At 38.4% G+C, this 23,616-nt stretch overlaps 1 protein-coding gene across 3 annotated transcripts in view; it reads right to left on the reverse strand.

Moving 5' to 3' along the window:
- CFAP70 (cilia and flagella associated protein 70) overlaps positions 1 to 23,616 on the reverse strand; it is a 100,556-nt gene that overhangs the window by 8,846 nt on the left and 68,094 nt on the right. For 2 of the 3 annotated variants that reach the window (XM_043598029.1, XM_043598028.1), the window contains exons 21-26: positions 19,483 to 19,641; positions 18,616 to 18,737; positions 12,719 to 12,871; positions 12,030 to 12,191; positions 10,287 to 10,376; positions 6,233 to 6,334 (exon numbers count right to left, since the gene is read on the reverse strand). In XM_043598029.1, the coding sequence (XP_043453964.1) occupies positions 6,233 to 6,334; positions 10,287 to 10,376; positions 12,030 to 12,191; positions 12,719 to 12,871; positions 18,616 to 18,737; positions 19,483 to 19,641 (788 nt within the window). The remainder of the gene's footprint in view (positions 1 to 6,232; positions 6,335 to 10,286; positions 10,377 to 12,029; positions 12,192 to 12,718; positions 12,872 to 18,615; positions 18,738 to 19,482; positions 19,642 to 23,616) is intronic. The other variant, XM_043598030.1, reaches the window with a different exon arrangement.

Raw genomic sequence — 23,616 nt, forward strand, 5'->3', positions numbered from 1 at the left:
AACCTGACAAACCATTGTTTCAATGAACAAATCAAAGCACACCTGGTAGAAGGTCCAAACACTCCACCACTAAAATCAAGGAGGAGCTTTGCAGAGGACTGACAAGTGGGATAGAGCAACCAAAATGCAACAACAGAGTGCACACAACACACTCCAAAAACACTTCCTAAAATTCCAGTCCCTGGACAGTGTTTGAGCCCTTTTTAATACAGTAGTACTTGCACATGCAGAACACATAAGAAGCTACTAAAACATGTAAAAGACAAAAGCCTACCAAAATGATGAAACAGAAGAATTCTCCTCAAAAGAAAATGCAGAAAGAAATGACAGCCAGAGAATTGCTCAAAACAGATATAAACAATATATCTGAACAAGAATTTAGAATAACAGTCATAAGACTAATATCTGGGCTTGAAAAAAGTATAGAAGACAGCAATCTAGTGCTGTAGAGATCAGAGACCTAAGAAATAGTCACACTGAATTAAGAAATGCTATAAATCAGATGCAATATAAGCTAGACACAGTGATGGCGAGGATGGAAGAAGCAGAGGAGAAAATAGGTGAAATAGAAGATAAAATTATGGAAAATGATGAAGCTGAAAATAAGAGGGAAAGGAAATTACTAGATCATGAGGGGAGAATTAGAGAGCTAAGTGATTCCATGAAATGAAATAATATCCGTATCATAGGAGTTCCGGAAGAAGAGGAGCAAGAGGAAAGGGAAGAAGGTTTATGTGCACAAGAAACAGGCATCCAACTCCAAAAGGCACAGAGAACTCCCTTCAAAATCAACAAAAATAGGTCAACACCATGACATATCATAGTGAAACTGGCAAAATACAAAGATACGGAGAGAATTCTGAAAGCAGCTAGGGACAAATGGGCCTTAACCTACACGGGTAGACACATAAGGGTAGTAGCAGGCCTGTCCACTGAAACTTGGCAGGCCAGAAGCGAGTGGCAGGAAATATTCAATGTGCTGAATAGGTATACTATGCAGCCAAGAATCCTTTTCCAGCAAGGCTGTCTTCAGAATAGAAGAGATAAAGACTTTCCCAGACAAAAAAACAAAAAAACAAAAAAACAAAAAAAAAAAAAACAAAAAAAACCTAAATGAGCTCATGACCATAAACCAGCCCTGCAAGAGATTCTAAGGGGTACTCTGAGTGGAAAGTAGCAAAGACTACAAAGGACCAGAGACATCACTACAAACATGAAACCAACAGATAACACACTGGCACTAAATCCATATCTTTCATTAATCCCTCTGAATGTACATGGAGTAAGTGCCCAATCAAAAGACATAGGGTGTGGGGAATAAATTTAAGAATTCTCTGAGCTTTCACCAAGGAGTTAACAAGGCTTAGGATGAAAAGCCGCCTCAGGGTGAAAATGCTCAGTGTAGAACAAAGCATCAAGCAGAAAGTTGCTTCCACAGGATGAAAGTGAGAACAGGTAGAGGCTGAAAGCCCCTGAAGCAGGGTGAAAGCACCCAGAGCTAATTAGCAAGAAAAATGCCTTGTTAACCCTGAGATAGCATGCTCTATCTGTCTTAGCCCCTAGAAAAGTTAAGATACATAGACACGGTGCTTGTTGCCTGCAGTAAACAGCCATCTGCTCGGCACCAGGATTTTGATTTGTCTTGATCCTAACCCCTAACACCACATACCTTCTAACCCCCTTTCTCTCACACACGAGTTAATGATTACTGTTTTATTGTCTCTTTCTGCATGTCCATCACGTATGTAAGCCTTCTGATCCTAATAAATATGGAGAAAGGACCCTTATTCAGGGCTCTCATTTCCTCCTGGACATTAGCCTCTCTTGTATAAAATTCTACATCCATCCTCTTGCTGGACAAGAGAGAACACCAGACTCAAAGTCTGCAACAATAGGATATCAGAATGGATAAAAAAAGCTAGATCCATCTATATGATGTCTACAAGAGACTCATTTTAGACCTGAGGACACCTGCACATTGAAAGTGAGGGGATGGAGAACCATCTATCATGCTAATGGATGTCAAAAGAAAGGCAGAGTAGCCATACTTATATCCGACAAACTAGATTTTAAAATAAAGACTGTAACAAGAGATGCAGAAGGGAATTATATAATAATTAAGGCTCTACCCATCAAGAAGAGCTAACAATTGTAAATGTTCATGTCCCCAATGTGGAAGTATCCAAATATGTAAATCAATTAATCACAAGCATAAACAAATGTATAGATAATAATACCATAATTGTAGGGGACTTTAATGCTCAGAGCAATGGACAGATAATTTAAGCAGAAAATCAATAAGGAAAGAAAGGCTCTGACTGACACACTGGACCAGGTGGACTTAACAGATGTATTCAGAACATTTTATTCAAAAGCAGCAGCATACACATTCTTCTCGAGTGCACATGGAACATTCTCCAAAATAGATCACATACTGGATCACAAAACAGCCCTCAACAAGTATAAAAGATTGAGATCATACCATGAATATTTTCAGATCACAACACTATGAAACTTGTAATCAACCACAAGAAAAAATCTGGAAAGCCCCCAAATACACGGAGGTTAAAGAACATCATACTAAAGAACAAATGCATCAACCAGGAAATTAAAAAATAAATTAAAAAATATATGTAAACAAATGAAAATGAGAACACAGAAGTCCAAACCCTTTGGGATGCAGCAAAAGCAGTCTTAAGAGGAAAATACGTCGCAATTCAGGACTATTTCAAGAAGCAAGAAAGGTCCCAAATATACAACCTAACCTTCCACCTAAAGGAGCTAGAAAGGCAGCAGCAAAGAAAGCATATCTGCAAAATCCCTTGACAGCAGTACCTATATTAGTATTTGATGGAATAATCTTGTGGGGAGGGTCATCTTTAGAACTCTACCCACCACAAGAAATTGTCATGTGATTTTCTCTTAGACCTATGAATTAATTACATGTATGAATTTAAGTTTAAATGTATCTATGTCTTCTGGCATAAGTTTTAATTGTTTACATATAATTTCACTAGTAGTGTGATCTATATGCATTTGTTGAATCTCTCTTTGTGGTCTAGCATATGGTCAACTTTTAAGAACAACTCATCTGTACTTGCAAAGAATATGTATTCTCTAATTATTTAGCACAGAGTTCTATATTGGTGTTTGAGGTCAACCTTTTTTTTTTTAATTCAAATCTTACATATCCTCAATTTTTTTCCTATTTGACCTAGCAGTTTCTACAAGATGTGTATTAAAATTTTCCATTTTGGCCCTTTTAATTTAAAGATGAAGAAATTGAGGTCCAGCAACTTTTTTTTTAATTTAAATTTGTTTAATGTTTATTTTTTGAGAGAGAGAGAGAGAGAGAGAGAGAGAGAGAGAGAGAGAGAGAAAGAGCACAAGCAGGGTAGGGGAAGAGAGAGAAGGAGACACAGAATCCCAAGCAGGCTCCAAGCTCTGAGCTGTCAGCACAGAGCCTGACATGGGGCTTGAACTCATGAGCTGCAAGATCATGACCTGAGCCGAAGTTGGTCACTTAACTGACTGAGCCACCCAGGTGCCCCGAAGTCCAGCAACTTTAAGTGACTTGCCCAGGTTCCCATGGTTAGTTGTGGCAGAGTTGGGGAAGAACTCAGGTATCTCCCATATTGACATTCAAGACATTTATTCCAAGAAGAAAAACCAGTAATTTTAATTTTGTTTATTTCTCTTATAATCACAATACTGCCTGTCAGTTTGAGGTCATATTGGCCATTGGAAAACAAAGCGCCATTCTTATTATTCCCCATTTGATCTTAGACTGCTGAGCAAATTACTTAATTATAGGAGAGTTATTTTCTATAGGTAAAGTAGCTATCACAACTCCCATAATACGCCCTTCCTAATCTCCCATATATGTCAAGGATAAGCACCTTCAGCCAGAAGTTTAACAGGAAGGCATGTTTCAGAAAGTCTAGTAGAGCATCTCCTTCACTGACCTTTGGCCTTGTTTACATTCTGATACACGAGCACTCCCATTTTAAAAATGTATTTATTTATTTAAAAAAATTTTTAATGTTTATTTTTTAGAGAGAGAGAGACAGAGTGCAAGCAGGGAAGGAGAAGAGAGACAGGGAGACACAGAATCTGAAGCAGGCTCCAGGCTCTGAGCTGTCAGCACAGAGCCCAATGTGGGGCTTGAAGTCACGAACCACAAGATGATGACCTGAGACGGGGCGCCTGGGTGGCGCAGTCGGTTAAACGTCCGACTTCAGCCAGCTCACGATCTCGCGGTCCGGGAGTTCGAGCCCCGCGTCAGGCTCTGGGCTGATGGCTCGGAGCCTGGAGCCTGTTTCCGATTCTGTGTCTCCCTCTCTCTCTGCCCCTCCCCCGTTCATGCTCTGTCTCTCTCTGTCCCAAAAATAAATAAACGTTGAAAAAAAAAAAAAGATGATGACCTGAGCCAAAATCGGCCACTTAACTGATTGAGCCACCCAGGCGCCCCAAATGTATTTATTCTTTTGAAAAGCAAACTACTTTGATGAAAAGCAAACTCAGGAGTGAAGTCGTTAAATATAACTAAACACCTTTTAAATATAAATAACATATATTTACTGATTAGTATCAGGTAAATGTCTAGACTATCCCAAATTCTTTTTTTTTTTTTTTTTAATTTTTTTTTTCCAACGTTTATTTATTTTTGGGACAGAGAGAGACAGAGCATGAACGGGGGAGGGGCAGAGAGAGAGGGAGACACAGAATCGGAAACAGGCTCCAGGCCATCAGCCCAGAGCCTGATGCGGGGCTCGAACTCTCGGACCGTGAGATCGTGACCTGGCTGAAGTCGGACGCTTAACCGACTGCGCCACCCAGGCGCCCCTAGACTATCCCAAATTCTTATCTCAGAGAAAAAAAATCAGAGACAACTGCAAAGAAGATGCTTTGTAGTTACCAGACAATGGACTCTCTGGGAAAAATTGCTCTAGTGTGTCAGAGATTTCTGTTGAATAACCTATTTATGTTTTTTGGTAATGCATTTGTGTTTGCACCTTTATCATTAGCCTTTATTTTTTAAAATGTTTGTTTGTTTGTTTATTTATTTACTTATTTATTTATTTATTTATTTGGAGAGAGAGAGTGAGCAGGGTAGGGGCAGAGAGAGAGAGAGAGAGAGAGAGAGAGAATCCTAAGCAGGCTCTTTGCTGTCAGTGCAGAGCCCAACATGGGGCTCCGTCTCACAAACCATGAGATCATGACCTGAGCAGAAATCAAGAGGTGGACACTTAACCAACTAAGCCACCCAGGCATCCTCATCAGCCTTTATTTTTATCAGTAGATTCTTATATAGCCTTTCTGGGTCATACACAACTAACAAAGGGGGAGATGAGAGAGGATATGTAGGAATTTTTTTATAGATTCATGGTTTGCATGACTATACAAGGAATCCATACCAATGTCCCAGGCTTGAGAGCTCAGGCAGGCCAAGAGGCATCAAGGATGGCAGCAGGAGAATGGCCACCACCCCCTAGTATCATCTGCCATCCCACTGTACCATCAGTCACTGCCCTCACACAGCTCCCCATTCAGCATTCCTAATCCCAACCCTAGGCCAGACTCTGATCACTATATCCTTCATCTTGAGGAAAGGGATGCACAGAGCTGGGCTGGTTAGTACACCCTGCCCAGGGACTGCAGAGCAGCTTAAAAGTAACACAGAGAGACCACCCAACCCATAACACTGGATGACAATCAGTCCTGGCCCACCCCACTCCTGCTCACCTATGACCAACAAGCCCAAGTGACTTGCTCTCAGTTTCCATACAAACACACCTGAGTATATGATTTTTTTTTTAATTTTTTTTCAACGTTTATTTATTTTTGGGACAGAGAGAGACAGAGCATGAACAGGGGAGGGGCAGAGAGAGAGGGAGACACAGAATCCGAAACAGGCTCCAGGCTCTGAGCCATCAGCCCTGAGCCTGACGCGGGGCTCGAACTCACGGACTGCGAGATCCTGACCTGGCTGAAGTCGGACGCTTAACCAACTGCGCCATCCAGGCGCCCCTGAGTATATGATTTTTAAGCACATTCCAAGTAGCAGCTTCTCAGACTTGGCCTCTCCTTTCTCATAAGTATAATAACCAAATCAGAAACTCACTAAATCTCAACTATCATGCATTAGTGGCCACCTACCTATCTCTTGCTTTACTTAGTTCCTCACCTCATTGCCCTAAAAGGGCACTGTGTAAGGCTAATAAACACTCACTTTTAGGCTGACCAGAGCCAAATATGCCCATACTTCAGCATTGTGGTTGTTCAATGCATTGGCTTCAGAGAGAGCATCTTCAGCTTCCGTGAGCTCCTCCAGCTTGACAGAAAAAAGAAAAGTATGAGTTAAGTCAAAGAAGTTTTCCCTTAAGCCAGCTGGAGTTAGTATAGTTGAAAACATTATGTTCAAATAACATTGGTGTGTGTGACCTATACAAACAGTTTTCAATTTTTTAATTTTTAGCAGAACTCTTTCTTCAAACAAAATCTTATGTGGTAGCCCAACCTGTTAAAAGCAGAACTGCTCTGATTAAAAATCCAGGTAGAGCAAACTGGAGTCCTGCCTGCTAGGCTCTCAACTTACACCCCTCTCTTCCTCCTTTCCTCTACAGCAGTCCCATCAGGGCCTCCCTGAACCATGGAGCTTCAGGTGCCAAGATTGGAAAACCAGAAGTATTCACTATTGTGTGTGCATCATTCAGTGATTTTCCAATACACAGTAGGCTGTCAGATACATTTGTGGTTTCTTCCTTTACATCATGCACCCCTTTCTTAAGGTTAAAGTCCCATTAGCCTGACAAAATACTATTGCTCAGACAGCTTCCTTTCCCCTAATATTAGTTATTGACAGCACAGTCTTGAGGAATCAATACAATATTCAGACTCTAAAATTCTCCCTGAGCTCTGGACACATGGGTATCATTGCTGCTTCCTAAAAGTAAGTTTGCTTTGTAAAATCTTCCAAAAGGTCACCTAAGGAAGAAATAAGTCACTCTTCTCCCCAGTAAAATAGCTCTTCTTTTTTTCTGTTTTAGAAAAGAAAAGTATGGGTTTCCAGGCCCAAGACAATATGAAGAATGACTTTTAAGCAATGCCCAGACTTTGGTCCACACCTTAAATGTCTCTAAAATATTGAATCAATATTCAATCAATGTATTGATTCATTATTCAACCAACATTATTCAATCAATTATACTTGCTAATGATTTATTCAGTATACCAGGTACTGTGAATAAAAAGATAACATACAAGCTTTACCCTCAAAGGGTTCACTGACAGATATGTAAAGAAATAAATAAAACAAAATGAAAACCCAAACACATAAATAGTTCCAATACAGAATAAACATTTCTGTAATAAAAGCATATATATGATCTAGTGGAGGGAAATAGGAAAATGGGAATATTTCTGCACTGAAATTAAAGGGCAGCTCTAAAGTGAATCTTGAAGAATAAAAAGGAGTTTGTTAGCTGTACAAGGTGAAGAAAGGCATTCCAGGTGAAAGCAATATCATATGCAAAGGCATGGAGGCACAAGAGAGTGTGGTGTGGTCAGGAAACTCTTAAGTATTCTTGTGTGTCTGGAGAGAAGAGAGAGATTAGGGAAAAGACAGTAAGCAGATGAAACTAAAATGTTAGGTGAGACCAGATCATATGTATTCATTCAAAGGAATGTAAATTTTATTCTGAAATAAGGATAGCCATTGAATGGTTTAAGTAGGGGAGTAACATAGTATTTCCAGATTTTAAAGACCACTTTGAGAACAATGTGGGAGATGAATTGAAGGAAGACAGATTACCCTAGAAGATGAGGGATGAGGCTTGAATTAGAGCTGTAAAAATAGGGATGAGAGGAGACAACAGACTTAAGAGACATTTAGGAGATAAAATCAATAGGATATTTGGTGCCTAGTTAAAAGTAATAGGAGAAGTAGACTAGGACAGCTTTTTTAACATTTATTTATTTTTGAGACAGAGAGAGACAGAGCATGAACGGGGGAGGGTCAGAGAGAGGGAGACACAGAATCCAAAACAGGCTCCAGGCTCTGAGCTTTCAGCACAGAGCCTGACAAGGGGCTCGAACCCACAGACCGTGAGATCATGACCTGAGCCGAAGTCGGCCGCTTAACCGACTGAGCCACCCAGGCGCCCCTAGGAGAGCTTTTAAGTTTCTGGCTTGGTTGATTGGGTTCATTACAGTCCCATTCATGAAGACATGGAATACAGGAGAAGGGGTAGGCTTTCAGAATATGAGAATCCTTCAGAGATAGGTTATATTTCAGTTATGCACATTTTGAGGTGTATTTTACACTGTTTAAAGGTCAGAACTTGAAAAGTGTTATGCATTAAAGGTTTATAATTCATTGGGGCACAAGTGGTGGTTAAGGCCACTGGGATAGATGTTATTTCTTAGGGTGAATAAATATGGTGACAGGAAAAGAGGGCTGACTATAGAACTCCGAGTGGGGGTGGGGGGACCCAACAATTATGGTGGCTAAAAAAACTAGGAGCTGGCAAAAAAAAAAAAAAAAAAAAAAAAAAAAAAAAGGCTGAGAAAGAGATACCAGAGAGGAAGGCATGGAACTGGAAGGATGTAAATGAAGTATTATGGAAACCTAGGGAGGAGAGGGCTTCAGGAAGAAGGCACTCAATGGAGTTAAGCTTCAGAGAGACTTAACCTAAGTGTCTGTGGCATCTGGCAATTAGGATGTTATCAGGAACTTCTGTCAGAAGGGTCAGTAAGTTGGCAAAGGTAAAGTGGTAAAGTGGTAAGCCTAATTGCAATGAAGTGAAACGTAAATGGGACCTGGGATATGAACAGATAATTCACAAGTAAAGAAATACACACATCACATGATTTCAACCTCATTCATGATGAAAATGCAAATTAAGATACCTATCAAACTGGCAAATGATATTACCCACTTTCAATGAGGTAACAGTGAAATGTACTCTCATACCTTCTGGCAGAGTATAAATCTTTCTAGGGGCACATTGATACTGTAATTTAAAGACTTTTAAAATCTTCTACATTCTTTAAGGATGGATCTTAAGGAAATAATCAGAATTAAGCATAGAGATTTATGTCCAAGAACGTTTATCTCAGCTTCATTTATAATAGTATAATTGTAGAAACTAACATGTCCAATAACGAGTGATCAGATAAACTACGGTATGTCCACACATAGGTATAGTATGACTAAAACGCTAGTAGGGAGTAGGGATTACTTAAACATCTTAGTGGCATGGCTTAATCCAAGGTGTTTTCTTTAGTTTCTGGTCAGTAAGACAAATTACATGGTCACTTCATTTATGCATCCAAACAAGGGGACACCAAGAAGTCATCAGAAATCGTGTTATAGACTCTTTGGTGATGTGAGAAGATATCAATGCTATACTGTTTAAGTAGAAAAAAAATATTACAAAGCAGTAAATATATTATTTACAATTTTATACATTAAAATTACTTTCATATATGTATAAAAAAGACTGCAGTAAAATGCATTCAAATGTTGACAGTGCTTATCACTGAATGGTTGGATTACGGATGCTTTTGTTTTCTTCACATTTTGTATCTTCTAAATGTTCCATAATGAATATATGTTACCTTTATGCTTAAAAAAACAGCAATAAGGAAGAGGAGACAGGAAACACAGACAATTCATTTGGTTGTTATCACTGTGGTTAAATAAGAAGGGGGAAAGTATGGGGAAAGAGTTGAGAAGGGAAGGATAAAATAGAAAAAAAATAAGAGAGTAAGTTATTAGGAGAAAATGAGAGGGTTAGACTCAAGAATACATTGAAGAAATTAGACATGAATAGCAGGATGCATGCCTCTTTCAAAGATTGTAAGAAAAAAAAGGAAAGGGTGACTGGAGAGTTTTTAGGGGTCGTGGAGTAAAAAATCTACCAGAAGCTGTAGCATCTCCTCCTGAATACAGAAGGGCCATAGAGCTTAATAAGAATCAATCAATTTCTTTAATTTAATTGAGTAGATTCTTCATTTATCATATCACTTTCCCCTTACAGATAACATCATAAAATTAAGAGTTTCTGTACAAAATAACATGAAATTTTTTATTATATAACTTCCTGGTTCCGGTTTTTGTGCGAGTTTTTAAAGAATTTTTTTCTTATAGTACAGATTGTTTAGTTTACTGAACACCTTTGAAAAGTAAATCTTCCCACCATCATTACAAACGTCCAGGGTGCTTAGAAGACCAAGGAATCAAGGTCAGCTGTATTCACAGTCTTGAGCCTTCACCCTCTTACCCGATAACAGGCGATTCCCAGTCCTAGCCAGGTAAGGCACGAAGGTGATCTCTTACAGGCTTGCAGGTAGGTTTTCTTTGCCTTTTCATACTGTAGAAAGAAAGCGCCCCTAAGCTACTGTTCTTCTGGAAGTTTCAAATGTTGTATTGCTAAGTTAGTCATGGGGCATCTGTAGTTGTACCAAAGACCAATCTAAGTTAAAGGAACCCTTAAATTGTTTTTTTTGTTTGTTTGTTTAGAGCAGTTTTAGGTTCACAGCAAAATTGAGAGGAAGGTACAGAGATTTCTCATATACATCCTGCTGCTCCATATGCATAGCCTCTCCCATTATCAACATGCCCCATCAGAGTGGTACCTTTGTTACAACTGATGAAACTATGCTAATACATCTTCATCACCTAAAGCCCATGGTTTACCTTAAGGTTTGCATTTGATGTTATACATTCCATAGGTTTGGACAAATGTATAATGACATGTATCCATTATTAGAGTATTTTCACTGTCCTAAAAATCCTCTGTGCTCCATCTATTCATCACTTCCCTTCCCCAACCCAATCACTGATTTCTTTACTATCTCCATAGTTTTGTCTTTTCCAGAATGTCATACAGTTGGAATCATACAATATGTACCCTTCTCAGATTGGCTTCTTTCACTTAGTAATATCTATTTAAGCTTCCTTTATGTTTCTTCATGGTTTGCTAGCTTATCTCTTTTTAGCACTGAGTGATACAGGAAACATTAAGAAAAACTAAAAAAATTTTTTCAAAAGAAGTAGATTACTTCTTGTCTTGTATCTCCAATGTGAGAGATGCAACTATAGGTAAGCCTCAGCAAATAGCCTAAGAATTGCTTGCCTAGGGAAATTGCTTGCCTTGACTACATAAGTCAGAAGCTCTATTCAGATGCAGCTTGCAATGATGTCAGAAAGCAAAGTTTCTTTCAGGGAAGTACACTGCAATGGGATAGTGATTTTTCTCTCTCAAGCCTATGTGAGCCATCATACTTACATTATAATGCATTGTAATTTCTTGTTGCTCTTGTTTTATTTTATATAGAAAGAAAATTGGGTGTTCTGGAGGGAGAAATGGAATGAAGTCAAAACAAAAACAGAATCAAAAGGACTTTGGCAAAATACTGATAATTGTTAACATGGGATGGTTAGCCCATGTTGGTTCATTCTACTATTCTATTTTATATGTATTTGAAATTTTCCATAACAGAAAGTTTCTTTTAGAAGGTCTTGGGGTGGTTCTTAAAATATGGACAGTAATTACTAAAGAGTCAGGTCAGAGTGTCCTGTGGAATGGGGCTAGCTACCCTCAGTCAAATAAACTATAAACCTCTGTGCTGAGGAAGAAGTTTGGAGAAGGTCTTTTGATATTTTCCATTAATAAAGTCAAGCTAAGAATGTTTTTACTACTGCTAATAAAAGGAAGTTTGCTTAAATAGTAACTACAATAACGTTTATTGTATAAATGTATACATTTATGATACAGCTTTTTAGTATCATAGTGGTTAAAACCACAGACTGTAGTATTAGACTGCCTGGGTTTGAATCCTGATTCTATTAATACTAGTTTATCTAATGTTGGTCAAGTCACTTTACTTTTGGATGTAAAAGTATCATTATTATATGAGTATGTGTAGTCCACACAGATGAATGCTAATGCTTGAACTGTAGTCAGGTCTCAGACCATAACCTGATTTATTTACACGGTTACTCCCCATCCTGTATCCCTCACCTCTTTCTCTTCCAGATAGATGTGTCCCAGTCGCAGGAAGATGAAGTGCATCTCAGAAGCATCCACTACAAAACTAATGGTTCGCTCATAACATGCCTTGGCCTCAGCATGATTTCCACTTAGAAAATAGAGATGGCCCTTCATGCCCCAGACATTAGGGTTCTGAGAAAGTAAAGAACAAGTGGTACCTGGGATGAGGTGGTATTTATAAATACATTAATGATCTTTGTTTAACATTTAAAATTAGATTAAGTCCTTTTTTCCTTTTCCTAATAGCATTCAATTAGAAAGAGGGCCATTCAGTTGCACTGGGAGATATTTTTCTAGGTCTGCCCTCTCATTTCTTTCTTGCATTCTTCAAAACCATTTTGTCTTTGGGGTAAATATTAAGAAAAACATTCAAATATAACCAAGACAATGTTCACAATGAGAAAACAGAAGAAGTCCAGAAGACTTGAAATAGATCAACTATCTGCTAAAGAGCTATCCTTACCCTTTTCTCTGCCTTTTGCAAAACTCATAACTGCTTGAGAAAAACAATGGAAGGAAATACATGAGTTTACTGATAGTTGATGACCTCTAACTCTGGTAACTAGAAATCTACCAATGACTTAGCATCACCACCTCTAAGAAAGTCTGCTTGCCCCTCTTCTAAACTAAACTCAAGAGATTCTAGCAAAAGCTATTACCAGGTAGTCAATCTGGGATGCTTGTTGAAGGTATTCCTCTGCCTTGGCAAAGTCCTTCTTGAGAAGGTGTGTCTGGGCCAGCACCAAGTAATACTCACAGCTGGGGCCTCCTTGAGGGCATAACAGCTCATGTGCAAGCACTCTGTGCACATACTACAAGGAAAAATCAGATTATAAGGAATATGTAAATGGCTGCATTGTTCAGTTCCATAGCTCTTGCAGCTGAATATTATGTCCCTGAAAACAACTAATAAGAAACATATTATAGAATGAAATGATTATCAACTTCAAAAATTAGAGGTGAATTATAAAGATTCAGCACATCATGGTTCCATTACCAGCTACTCACATAGTCACAAAATATTGACATTCTGGTCTTGCTGGTCATTGTACTGTATAAGTTTTAGCCTGTATTTGTTATGTTGCAGACAAAAGCACTTCATCAATCACTTCATTTATACATGAGGTAACATTTTCAGGCAGCTGTAATTACTAAGGAAACTTATGGTAAAGCAAAACCCCTCTTCGAAAGTTCTAGACTTGGGATCTTGGAAAAGTAAATGTCTGTTTCTGACAAACTCTCATTTATGTTTGCCAGTTTTATACTTTGGGCTTTCCTTTGTTTTTAATACTATACGAAGCTTGCAAATTTGACAAAGTCAGATGTACCTGCTCAGCAGAGGGGAAACCCTTCTTTTCTTCTCCCTCTGTTCTCATCTTAGCCTATAATATAGAAACTTCCACTAACACTTATACCTTCTTAGGAAAATAGTGGGAGGAGGCTCTGTAGCTGTTCCCTCTACCTGCATTTCTGGCTCTTTGCCATGGGGTGATAGTGACTTATTTAATTCGAGAGACAGAAAGTCTGTTTCTCTACTAGGGAAGGTTAATGTGTTAAAACTTCTTGTTTGACGTGGCCCACTCCAAGCCAGGTCATAATTCTTTCCCTTTCTTGAGCTTGCTCATCCTCAAGTGGAACATGCACTCTGCAGGATCAGAGCCACTCTCCTGGCTCCCGGATCTTTCTGACTCCTTGCTTCATGGATATATTTCTTGTTTCCCATGTGGTAGGAAGACCTCACAGAATGTTCTTCTCTGGGAGAAGGGGGTAATTCTCCAGTAATTCTACCTGTCAGGTAAGTCAAATCTGAGACCAGTCACATCTCTAGCCCATTTTTTTTTCAATATATGAAATTTATTGTCAAAATGGTTTCCATACAACACCCAGTGCTCATCCCAAAAGGTGCCCTCCTCAATACCCATCACCCACCCTCCCCCACCCCCCATCAACCCTCAGTTTGTTCTCAGTTTTTAAGAGTCTCTCATGCTTTGGCTCTCTCCCACTCTAACCTCTTTTTTTTTTCCTTCCCCTCCCCCATGGGTTTCTGTCAAGTTTCTCAGGATCCACATAAGAGTGAAAACATATGGTATCTGTCTTTCTCTGTATGGCTTATTTCACTTAGCAACCACAATTTCTTTATCCATTCATCAGTTGATGGACATTTAGGCTCTTTCCATAATTTGGCTATTGTTGAGAGTGCTGCTATGAACATTGGGGTACAAGTGCCCCTATGCATCAGTACTCCTGTATCCCTTGGGTAAATTCCTAGCAGTGCTATTGCTGGGTCATAGGGTAGGTCTATTTTTAATTTTCTGAGGAACCTCCACACTGTTTTCCAGAGTGGCTGCACCAGTTTGCATTCCCACCAACAGTGCAAGAGGGTTCCCGTTTCTCCACATCGTCTCCAGCATCTATAGTCTCCTGATTTGTTCATTTTGGCCACTCTGACTGGCGTGAGGTGATATCTGAGTGTGGTTTTGATTTGTATTTCCCTGATAAGGAGCGATGTTGAGCATCTTTTCATGTGCCTGTTGGCCATCTGGATGTCTTCTTTAGAGAAGTGTCTATTCATGTTTTCTGCCCATTTCTTCACTGGGTTATTTGTTTTTTGGGTGTGGAGTTTGGTGAGCTCTTTATAGATTTTGGATACTAGCCCTTTGTCTGATATGTCATTGCAAATATCTTTTCCCATTCCGTTGGTTGCCTTTTAGTTTTGTTGGTTGTTTCCTTTGCTGTGCAGAATCTTTTTATCTTCATAAGGTCCCAGTAATTCATTGTTGCTTTTAATTCCGTTGCCTTTGGGGATGTGTTGAGTAAGAGATTGCTACGGCTGAGGTCAGAGAGGTCTTTTCCTGCTTTCTCCTCTAGGGTTTTGATGGTTTCCTGTCTCACATTCAGGTCCTTTATCCATGTTGAGTTTATTTTTGTGAATGGTGTGAGAAAGTGGTCTAGTTTCAACCTTCTGCATGTTGCGGTCCAGTTCTCCCAGCACCATTTGTTAAAGAGACTGTCTTTTTTCCATTGGATGTTCTTTCCTGCTTTGTCAAAAATTAGTTGGCCATACTTTTGTGGGTCTAGTTCTGGGGTTTCTATTCTATTCCATTGGTCTATGTGTCTGTTTTTGTGCCAATACCATGCTGTCTTGATGATGACACCTTTGTAGTAGAGGCTAAAGTCTGGGATTGTGATGCCTCCTGCTTTGGTCTTCTTCTTCAAAATTACTTTGGCTATCTGGGGCCTTTTGTGGTTCCATATGAATTTTAGGATTGCTTGTTCTAGTTTCGAGAAGAATGCTGGTGCAATTTTGATTGGGATTGCATTGAATGTATAGATAGCTTTGGGTAGTATTGACATTTTGACAATATTTATTCTTCCAATCCATGAGCAGGGAATGTCTTTCCATTTCTTTATATCTTCTTCAATTACCTTCATAAGCTTTCTATAGTTTTCAGCATACAGATCTTGTACATCTTTGGTTAGATTTATTCCTAGGTATTTTATGCTTCTTGGTGCAATTGTGAATGGGATCAGTTTATTTATCTTTCTGTTGCTTCATTGTTAGTGTATAAGAATGCAACTGATTTCTGTACATTGATTTTGTATCCTGCAACTTTGCTAAATTCATGTATCAGTTCTAGCAGACTTTTGGTGGAGTCTATCGGATTTTCCATGTATAGTATCATGTCATCTGCAAAAAGTGAAAGCTTGACTTCATCTTTGCCAATTTTGATGCCTTTGATTTCCCTTTGTTGTCTGATTGCTGATGCTAGAACTTCCAACACTATGTTAAACAACAGCGGTGAGAGTGAGCATCCCTGTCGTGTTCCTGATCTCAGGGAAAAAGCTCTCAGTTTTTCCCCATTGAGGATGATGTTAGCTGTGGGCTTTTCATAAATGGCATTTATGATCTTTAAGTATGTTCCTTCTATCCCGACTTTCTCAAGGGTTTTTATTAAGAAAGGATGCTGAATTTTGTCAAAGGCCTTTTCTGCATCGATTGACAGGATCATATGGTTCTTCTCTTTTCTTTTATTAATGTGATGTATCACATTGATTGATTTGCGAATGTTGAACCAGCCCTGCATCCCAGGAATGAATCCCACTTGATCATGGTGAATAATTCTGTTTATATGCTGTTGAATTCGATTTGCTAGTATCTTATTGAGAATTTTTGCATTCATATTCATCAGGGATATTGGCCTGTAGTTCTCTTTTGTTACTGGGTCTCTGTGTGGTTTGGGAATCAAAGTAATACTGGCTTCATAGAATGAGTCTGGAAGTTTTCCTTCCCTTTTTATTCCTTGGAATAGCTTGAGAAGGATAGGTATTATCTCTGCTTTAAACGTCTGGTAGAACTTCCCTGGGAAGCCATCTGGTACTCGACTCTGTATTTGTTGGGAGATTTTTGATAACCGATTCAATTTCTTCGCTGGTTATGGGTCTATTCAAGCTTTCTATTTCCTCCTGATTGAGTTTTGGAAGAGTGTGGGTGTTTAGGAATTTATCCATTTCTTCCAGGTTGTCCAATTTGTTGGCACATAATTTTTCATAGTATTCCCTGATAATTGTTTGTATTTCTGAGGGATTGGTTGTAATAATTCCATTTTCATTCATGATTTTATCTATTTGGGTCATCTCCCTTTTCTTTTTGAGAAGCCTGGCTAGAGGTTTGTCAGTTTTGTTTATTTTTTCAAAAAACCAACTCTTGGTTTCGTTGATCTGCTCTACAGTTTTTTTAGATTCTATATTGTTTATTTCTGCTCTGATCTTTATTATTTATCTTCTTCTGCTGGGTTTAGGCTGCCTTTGCTGTTCTGCTTCTATTTCCTTTAGGTGTGCTGTTAGATTTTGTATTTGGGATTTTTCTTGTTTCTTGAGATAGGCCTGGATTGTAAGGTATTTTCCTCTCAGGACTGCCTTCGCTGCATCCCAAAGCATTTGGATTGTTGTATTTTCATTTTCGTTTGTTTCCATATATTTTTTAATTTCTTCTCTAATTGCCTGGTCGACCCACTCATTCTTTAGTAGGGTGTTCTTTAACCTCCATGCTTTTGGAGGTTTTCCAGACTTTTTCCTGTGGTTGATTTCAAGCTTCATAGCATTGTGGTCTGAAAGTATGCATGGTATGATTTCAATTCTTGTATACTTATGAAGGGCTGTTTTGTGACCCAGTATATGATCTATCTTGGAGAATGTTCCATGTGCACTCGAGAAGAAAGTATATTCTGTTGCTTTGGGATGCAGAGTTCTAAATATATCTGTCAAGTCCATCTGATCCAATGTATCATTCAGGGCCCTTGTTTCTTTATTGACCGTGTGTCTAGATGATCTATCCATTTCTGTAAGTGGGGTGTTAAAGTCCCCTGCAATTACCACATTCTTATCAATAAGGTTGCTTATGTTTGTGAGTAATTGTTATATATATTTGGGGGCTCCCGTATTCGGCACATAGACATTTATAACTGTTAGCTCTTCCTGATGGATAGACCCTGTAATTATTATATAATGCCCTTCTTCATCTCTTGTTACAGCCTCTAATTTAAAGTCTAGTTTGTCTGATATAAGTATGGCTACTCCAGCTTTCTTTTGGCTTCCAGTAGCATGATAAATAGTTCTCCACCCCCTCACTCTCAATCTAAAGGTGTCCTCAGGTCTAAAATGAGTCTCTTGTAGACAGCAAATAGATGGGTCTTGTTTTTTTATCCATTCTGATACCCTATGTCTTTTGGTTGGCGCATTTAGTCCATTTACATTCAGTGTTATTATAGAAAGATATGGGTTTAGAGTCATTGTGATGTCTGTATGTTTTATGCTTGTAGCGATGTCTTTGGTACTTTGTCTCACAGGATCCCCCTTAGGATCTCTTGTGGCTTCTCCAGCCCATTTTTTAAAAAGATTTTATTTATTTATTTTGAGAGAGAGAAACTGTATTCACACACGTGGGGCAGGGGTAGAGGGAGAGGGAGAGAGAGCATCTTAAGCAGGCTCCATGCTCAGCACGGAGCCCAACGTGGAGATCCATCCCATGACTGTGAGATCATGACCTGAGCCGAAATCAAGAGTCAAGGCGCCCCTGCAGCCCAGTTTTACAAGTAATAACTTTAATATTTTTATTCCTCACATAGCACTGTGTATCTGCTTCCAATTGTTTACAACCTAGAGAGAAATGAGGGTATAATTAGCTTCCTGTTAACCCCCAACACTCACATAATATGAATTCCGATAATAAAGTGATATTAGGCTACATATGCCTTTAGAGCCTGATTTTGCTCTGCTGGTATTCTTCAGGGAGCAGATGTATAGTGAGGTATATTTCACTGCTACTTCACTGAAAGTGGGTAATATTATTTGCCAATTTGATACTATCTCAATTTGCATTTTCATCATGAATGATGAGAGTGGTTCACATTTGGATATTCACACCATTGGGCCTACAGTGTGCCCTCAAAAGCATATTTGATTTTTGTATCATAATATTAAAGCTTGGAAAGGTACCACTGAATAATCATTTCGCTAAAATCTTTCTATCTACTTGCCCTTTTCCAAATATTCTGACCTGCACAGCATTGACCTTCATCAAGAAGCGTATGGTCTCCATGAAGATGGTGGCAGGAGTTTGGGAAACACCATAAGGGCTGGGATGCAAAAAGGTTGATGAATCTTGACATTTTGATGTTTCTGAAATTATTATATTAAAAGAATAGATGGTTAGACGTAAAGGAAAAGAATGTCGGAAGCTCAGACATACAAATGTAGCAAGGAGATTATTCTAATCTATGAGAGAGGTTATAACCTGAAAAGCAATAGATTCCTCTATAGCAATGGTCCCTAAAGATCTCAAAAGTTCTCAAGGTTAGTCTACTGGTGGTTCCAAATGCAAGTCACAACCAATGAAATGGTTTTTTAATGTATGCAGATCATCCTGAATGTGATGTAGATATTCTAAAAATGATCGTTGTTTGAAAATCTTAAGTTTGGGGGCACCTGGGTGGCTCAGTTGGTTAAGTATCTGACTCTTGATTTCAGTTTATGTCATGATTTCATGGTTTGTGGGTTTGAGCTCCACAGAGTGCCATGTCCACACTTTCAGTGCGGAGCCTATTTGGAATTCCTTCTCTACCTCTCTCTCTGCTTCTCTCTCTCTTTTTCTCTCTCTCTCAAAATAAATAAACTTGAAGAAAAAAGAGAATCATAAGCCTGTAGTTAGCTACTTCTCTGAGATAATATAAAACCTTGCTTATGGAAAGAGCTACATTACTGAATTTGGATTATCAGAGTTTAGCCTCATATGAAGGAACTTAGGTGATATGACTAATCAACTTCACACAAGTTAAGATCACCATTTTGGTAATCATAAGTGTTTTCATCATTGTCTAGTTTGTTTACGCCCTTCTTTCAAGTGGAAATCTTTATTCCTAAGTACCTTTCTTTGCTGGTGTGTCTTTGAGAAGTATATTGGATGGTTTTTGGCTGATAGTTGGATCTTGATATTGTAGGGACAAAATGTTTTCTCGTGAATCAGACTGCAGTTTGGAGGATTCTTCAAGAAAGTCATCTAGAATGTATGATGGATCTCTTGGTCCTAAATAGATTAAACTTGAATGAGAAAAAAACCCCACCTTCCTACATTGGATATTAAAAGGTTATTACAGGAGATAAAATATAATTATTTTCAAAGCATAAAAAACATATTACCTAAATATTGTAAGGACAGACTTCTTTTGCAGCCTTTAATATTTCTTTTTTAAAAAAAGATTTTATTTTTAAGTAATCTCTAGATACAACAAGGCTCGAGCTTACAACCTTGAGATCTAGCGTCCCATGTTCCACTGACTAAGCCAGCCAGGTGCCCCAAACTTTTTATATTTCTGAATAATTTGAAGAGTACAAGCTAAACTGATAGCACAGCTTTCTATAACTAGGACCCCTAGTCCAACCCTCCTGCTAGCCTAAGTCATGAAAATGTCAAACAAATACCTATCATAAAAGTTATTTGCTAAACCTAGCATGTCAAGAAAGTTAATATATTTTTAGATTAAATTAAAACTCTTGAAGGACAGGAATTCTACTCATTTTATCTCAGTGTTCAAAAATCACCATCATCATCATCATCATAAGTAGCTATATTTGAGCATGACTGTATGCCAGGAATTGTACTAAAAATTGTACTAAAAACGTTATTGTATAATCTAATTTTTTTTCACAACATTCATTATGGTCCTTTGAAGAAAGTGAATCACAGAGAAGTTAAATAATTGGTTGAAGCTCCAGAACATGTCTTGCTGCCTCTCAAATAAATAAATGTTTGACAAATTTTTAAAAAAGCAGTGCCAGGCAGGAAATGATCAGTACCAACTGACTCCCAATTAGAAGAAGTCACCCTTCTTCTAAAAGATATGGCTTTGAAAAATAGGTAGAAGTTGGATAGGTAGAGGGGGAGGGGCATTTAAGGCTGAGAGCATGCCATTGGCAAAAGCATGGAAGTAGTGAACTAGTTTTTAATGTTTATTTTTGAGAGAGGAGGAGAGAGAAACAGAGCATGAGTGGGAGAGGGGCAGAGAAGGAAGGAGACACAGAATCCAAAGTAGGCTCCAGGCTCTGAGCTGTCAGCACAGAGCCCAACACAGGGCTCAACCCACAAATCTCGAGATCATGACCTGAGCTGAACTCGCTCGCTCAGCTGACTGAGCCACCAAGGAGCCCCAAAAACTAATTTTTTTAAAGTTTATTTATTTATTTTGTTTATTTTGAGAGGGGAGGAGGAGGGGCAGAGAGAGAGTCCCAAGCAGGCTCCACTCAGCAAGGAGTCCAATGAAGGGCTCGAACTCACAAACCATGAGATGACCTGAGCTGAAATCAAGAGTCAGATGCATTAGTGAGCTAATTATTTTAAAGAGTATTGAGGATTACATAAATAAAATGAAGGGAAAGACAGGTTGGAGCTAGACTGTACTGATATTTTAATGCTAGGATTTTTCTTCTGTAGACAAAAGGAGAACACAGTGAAAAGTTTTGAACAGAAAAATTATTAGATGAAAGCATTATTTTATGAAGATTACTCTAGCAGTGCTACATAGCAAGAAGAAAAAAATGCAGACAGAGACAAAGAGGTTTGTAATAAGGCTGTTACAACAATCTTGGTATTTGGTAATAAAGAGTCGTGTAAATTTAAAGGGAAGATGCAAGGAGCATTTTGAAAGAGAACCAGCTGGTCTTGAGAATTAATCTGATAGAAGGATGCCGGAAGTTCAATACAGAAAGTAAGAGGATGCAGGGATGACTCAGATCATGAACTTGAGTGCCTAATATAGTGAGTGATGTAGAGTCAATTTGAGAGATGAAGAGTTAAGTTTACTAGCAGAGAAACCCAGCTCCTAGGTTCTGGAGGGATGTCAGGGCTAAATACAGAAATTTGAGAGTCATCAGTAGTAAAAGGAAAACTGTGAGTGCAGGTGAGCTCTTAGAAAGTATGACTATATTATTGGGAAATGAGTACATCTAATGAGTGTAATAATAAAGAGAAGCTTACAAAGGAAACCCAAACTGTTGGGAGATGTAGGAGGCAATCCAACATGTATTTCAGGAAGGAGAGAGTGGTTAAATACCTCAGATTAATGATTGAGGAGTAAGCTATGATCTTAGTGAAAAATATTAATATACAACTTTTCTGAGGTATAATTTACATATAATAAAGTGCTCCCTTTTGAGTATATACTTCAGTGCATTTTAACAAATGTATACACTTATGTACTCACTGTCACAATCAGGATAAAAAGATTTCTATCCCAGAAAGCTCCCTTGTGTTCTTTGAAGGTAATCCTCAACTCCCATCCAAAGGCAACCATTAATCTGCTTTTTGTCAATACAGATTAGTTTCCCCTTTTCTAGAATTTCATTTAAATGGAATATATAGTATCTATTCTTTTGCATATGGCTTATTCACTTAGCATAATGTTTCTGAGATTCATCCATGTGTGTGTATCAGTAATTTGTTTCTTTTTATTGTTGAGTGGTTTTTGATTGTGCACATAAGAAAAAATTTATTATCCATTCATCTACTGATAAGCAGTTGGATTGTTTCCAGTTTTTCCCTGTTATAAATATATCTGTTATGAACATTTGTGTACAAATTGCAATGTTTCCATTTCTCTTGGGTAAATACCTAGGAGTGAAATTGCTGGCACATGTGTAACTATTTTTAAACTGCCAGTTTTTCCAAGTGGCTATTAGCATTTGGCATTCCCACCAAAAGCTTGAGAGTTCCAGCTATTCTACATCCTTGCCATAGCTTAGTATTATCATTTTTAAAAATTTTAACTATTCTAGTGGTAAATTGCATCAATTTTCAAATGTAAGACCAAACTTACTTCAATTGGATATATTACCTTTTATATATATTGCTGAAATTCATGGACTAATATTTGTTAAGAATTTTTGTGTCTAGGTTCATGAAGGCTACTGGTGTGTACATTTCTTGGGATGGGTTTGTCTAACTTTGAATATCACAGTAATAACTATGGTTAAACTGTGGGAAGTATTCCCTCTTCTATTTTCTGAATCTATGGAAGGAATGGGGTAGCCTGAAGTTTTGTCTTTTCTCTTCTTTTTTTTTAAGTTTATTTATTTATTTTGAGAAAGAGAAAGAGAGAGGGAGGAGAGAGAGAAAATCCCAAGTGTAGAGCCCGATGTGGGGCTCAAACTCATAAACTGTGAGATCATGACCTGAGACAAAATCAAGAGTCAGACACTCAACCAACCAAGCCACTCAGGTTCCCCTGTCTTTTCTTTTTCTTTTTCAAAATTTTTTTAATGTTTATTTACTTTTGAGAGAGAGAGAGAGAGAGAGAGAGAGAGCGAGCAGGGAGGGGCAGAGACAGGGGGAGACACAGAATCTGAAGCAGGTTCCAGGCTCTGACCTGTCAGCACAGAGCCCGATGCAGGGCTCAAACCCATGAACCAGGAGATCACAACCTGTGCTGAAGTCTGCTTAACCGACTGAGCCACCAAGGCACACCTCTTATTTTTTTAATAGAAGTATTTAAAGCTATACATTTCCCTCTGGGAACTAATTTAGTTCATCTTACCAATTTTTGTTTGTTGTGTGATTCATTACATTCAGTTTGAACTATTTTGTGATTTCTTCTTTGACATATGGGTTATTTAGAAATGTATTGTTTAGGGGCACCTGGGTGGCCCAGTCGGTTGAGCGTCCAACTTCAGTTTAGGTCATGATTTCACAGTTTGTGAGTTGGAGCCCCTCATGGGACTCTGTGCTGATAGCTCGGAGCCTGGAGTCTGCTTCAGATTCTGTGTCTCCCTCTCTCTCTGTCCCTCCTCCACTTGTTCTCTGTCTCTCGAAAATGAATAAATGTAAAAATAAAAAAAATTTAGAAGTGTATTGTTTAAATTACAAATACTTGAAATTTTCCTATATATCGAGTCATGAGCTGGTAAATGTTCAACAATAGTCTTTTGGCTATGTGAGAAGGCTGATTTGTAGTGTTTGCTGATTTCTATGATATAAATTCCCTAATCATGGCTGATTTCAAGAAACCAA

The sequence above is a fragment of the Prionailurus bengalensis genome, chromosome D2 (genome assembly GCF_016509475.1).
Source record: "Prionailurus bengalensis isolate Pbe53 chromosome D2, Fcat_Pben_1.1_paternal_pri, whole genome shotgun sequence".
In the NCBI taxonomy this organism is placed as follows: domain Eukaryota; kingdom Metazoa; phylum Chordata; class Mammalia; order Carnivora; family Felidae; genus Prionailurus; species Prionailurus bengalensis.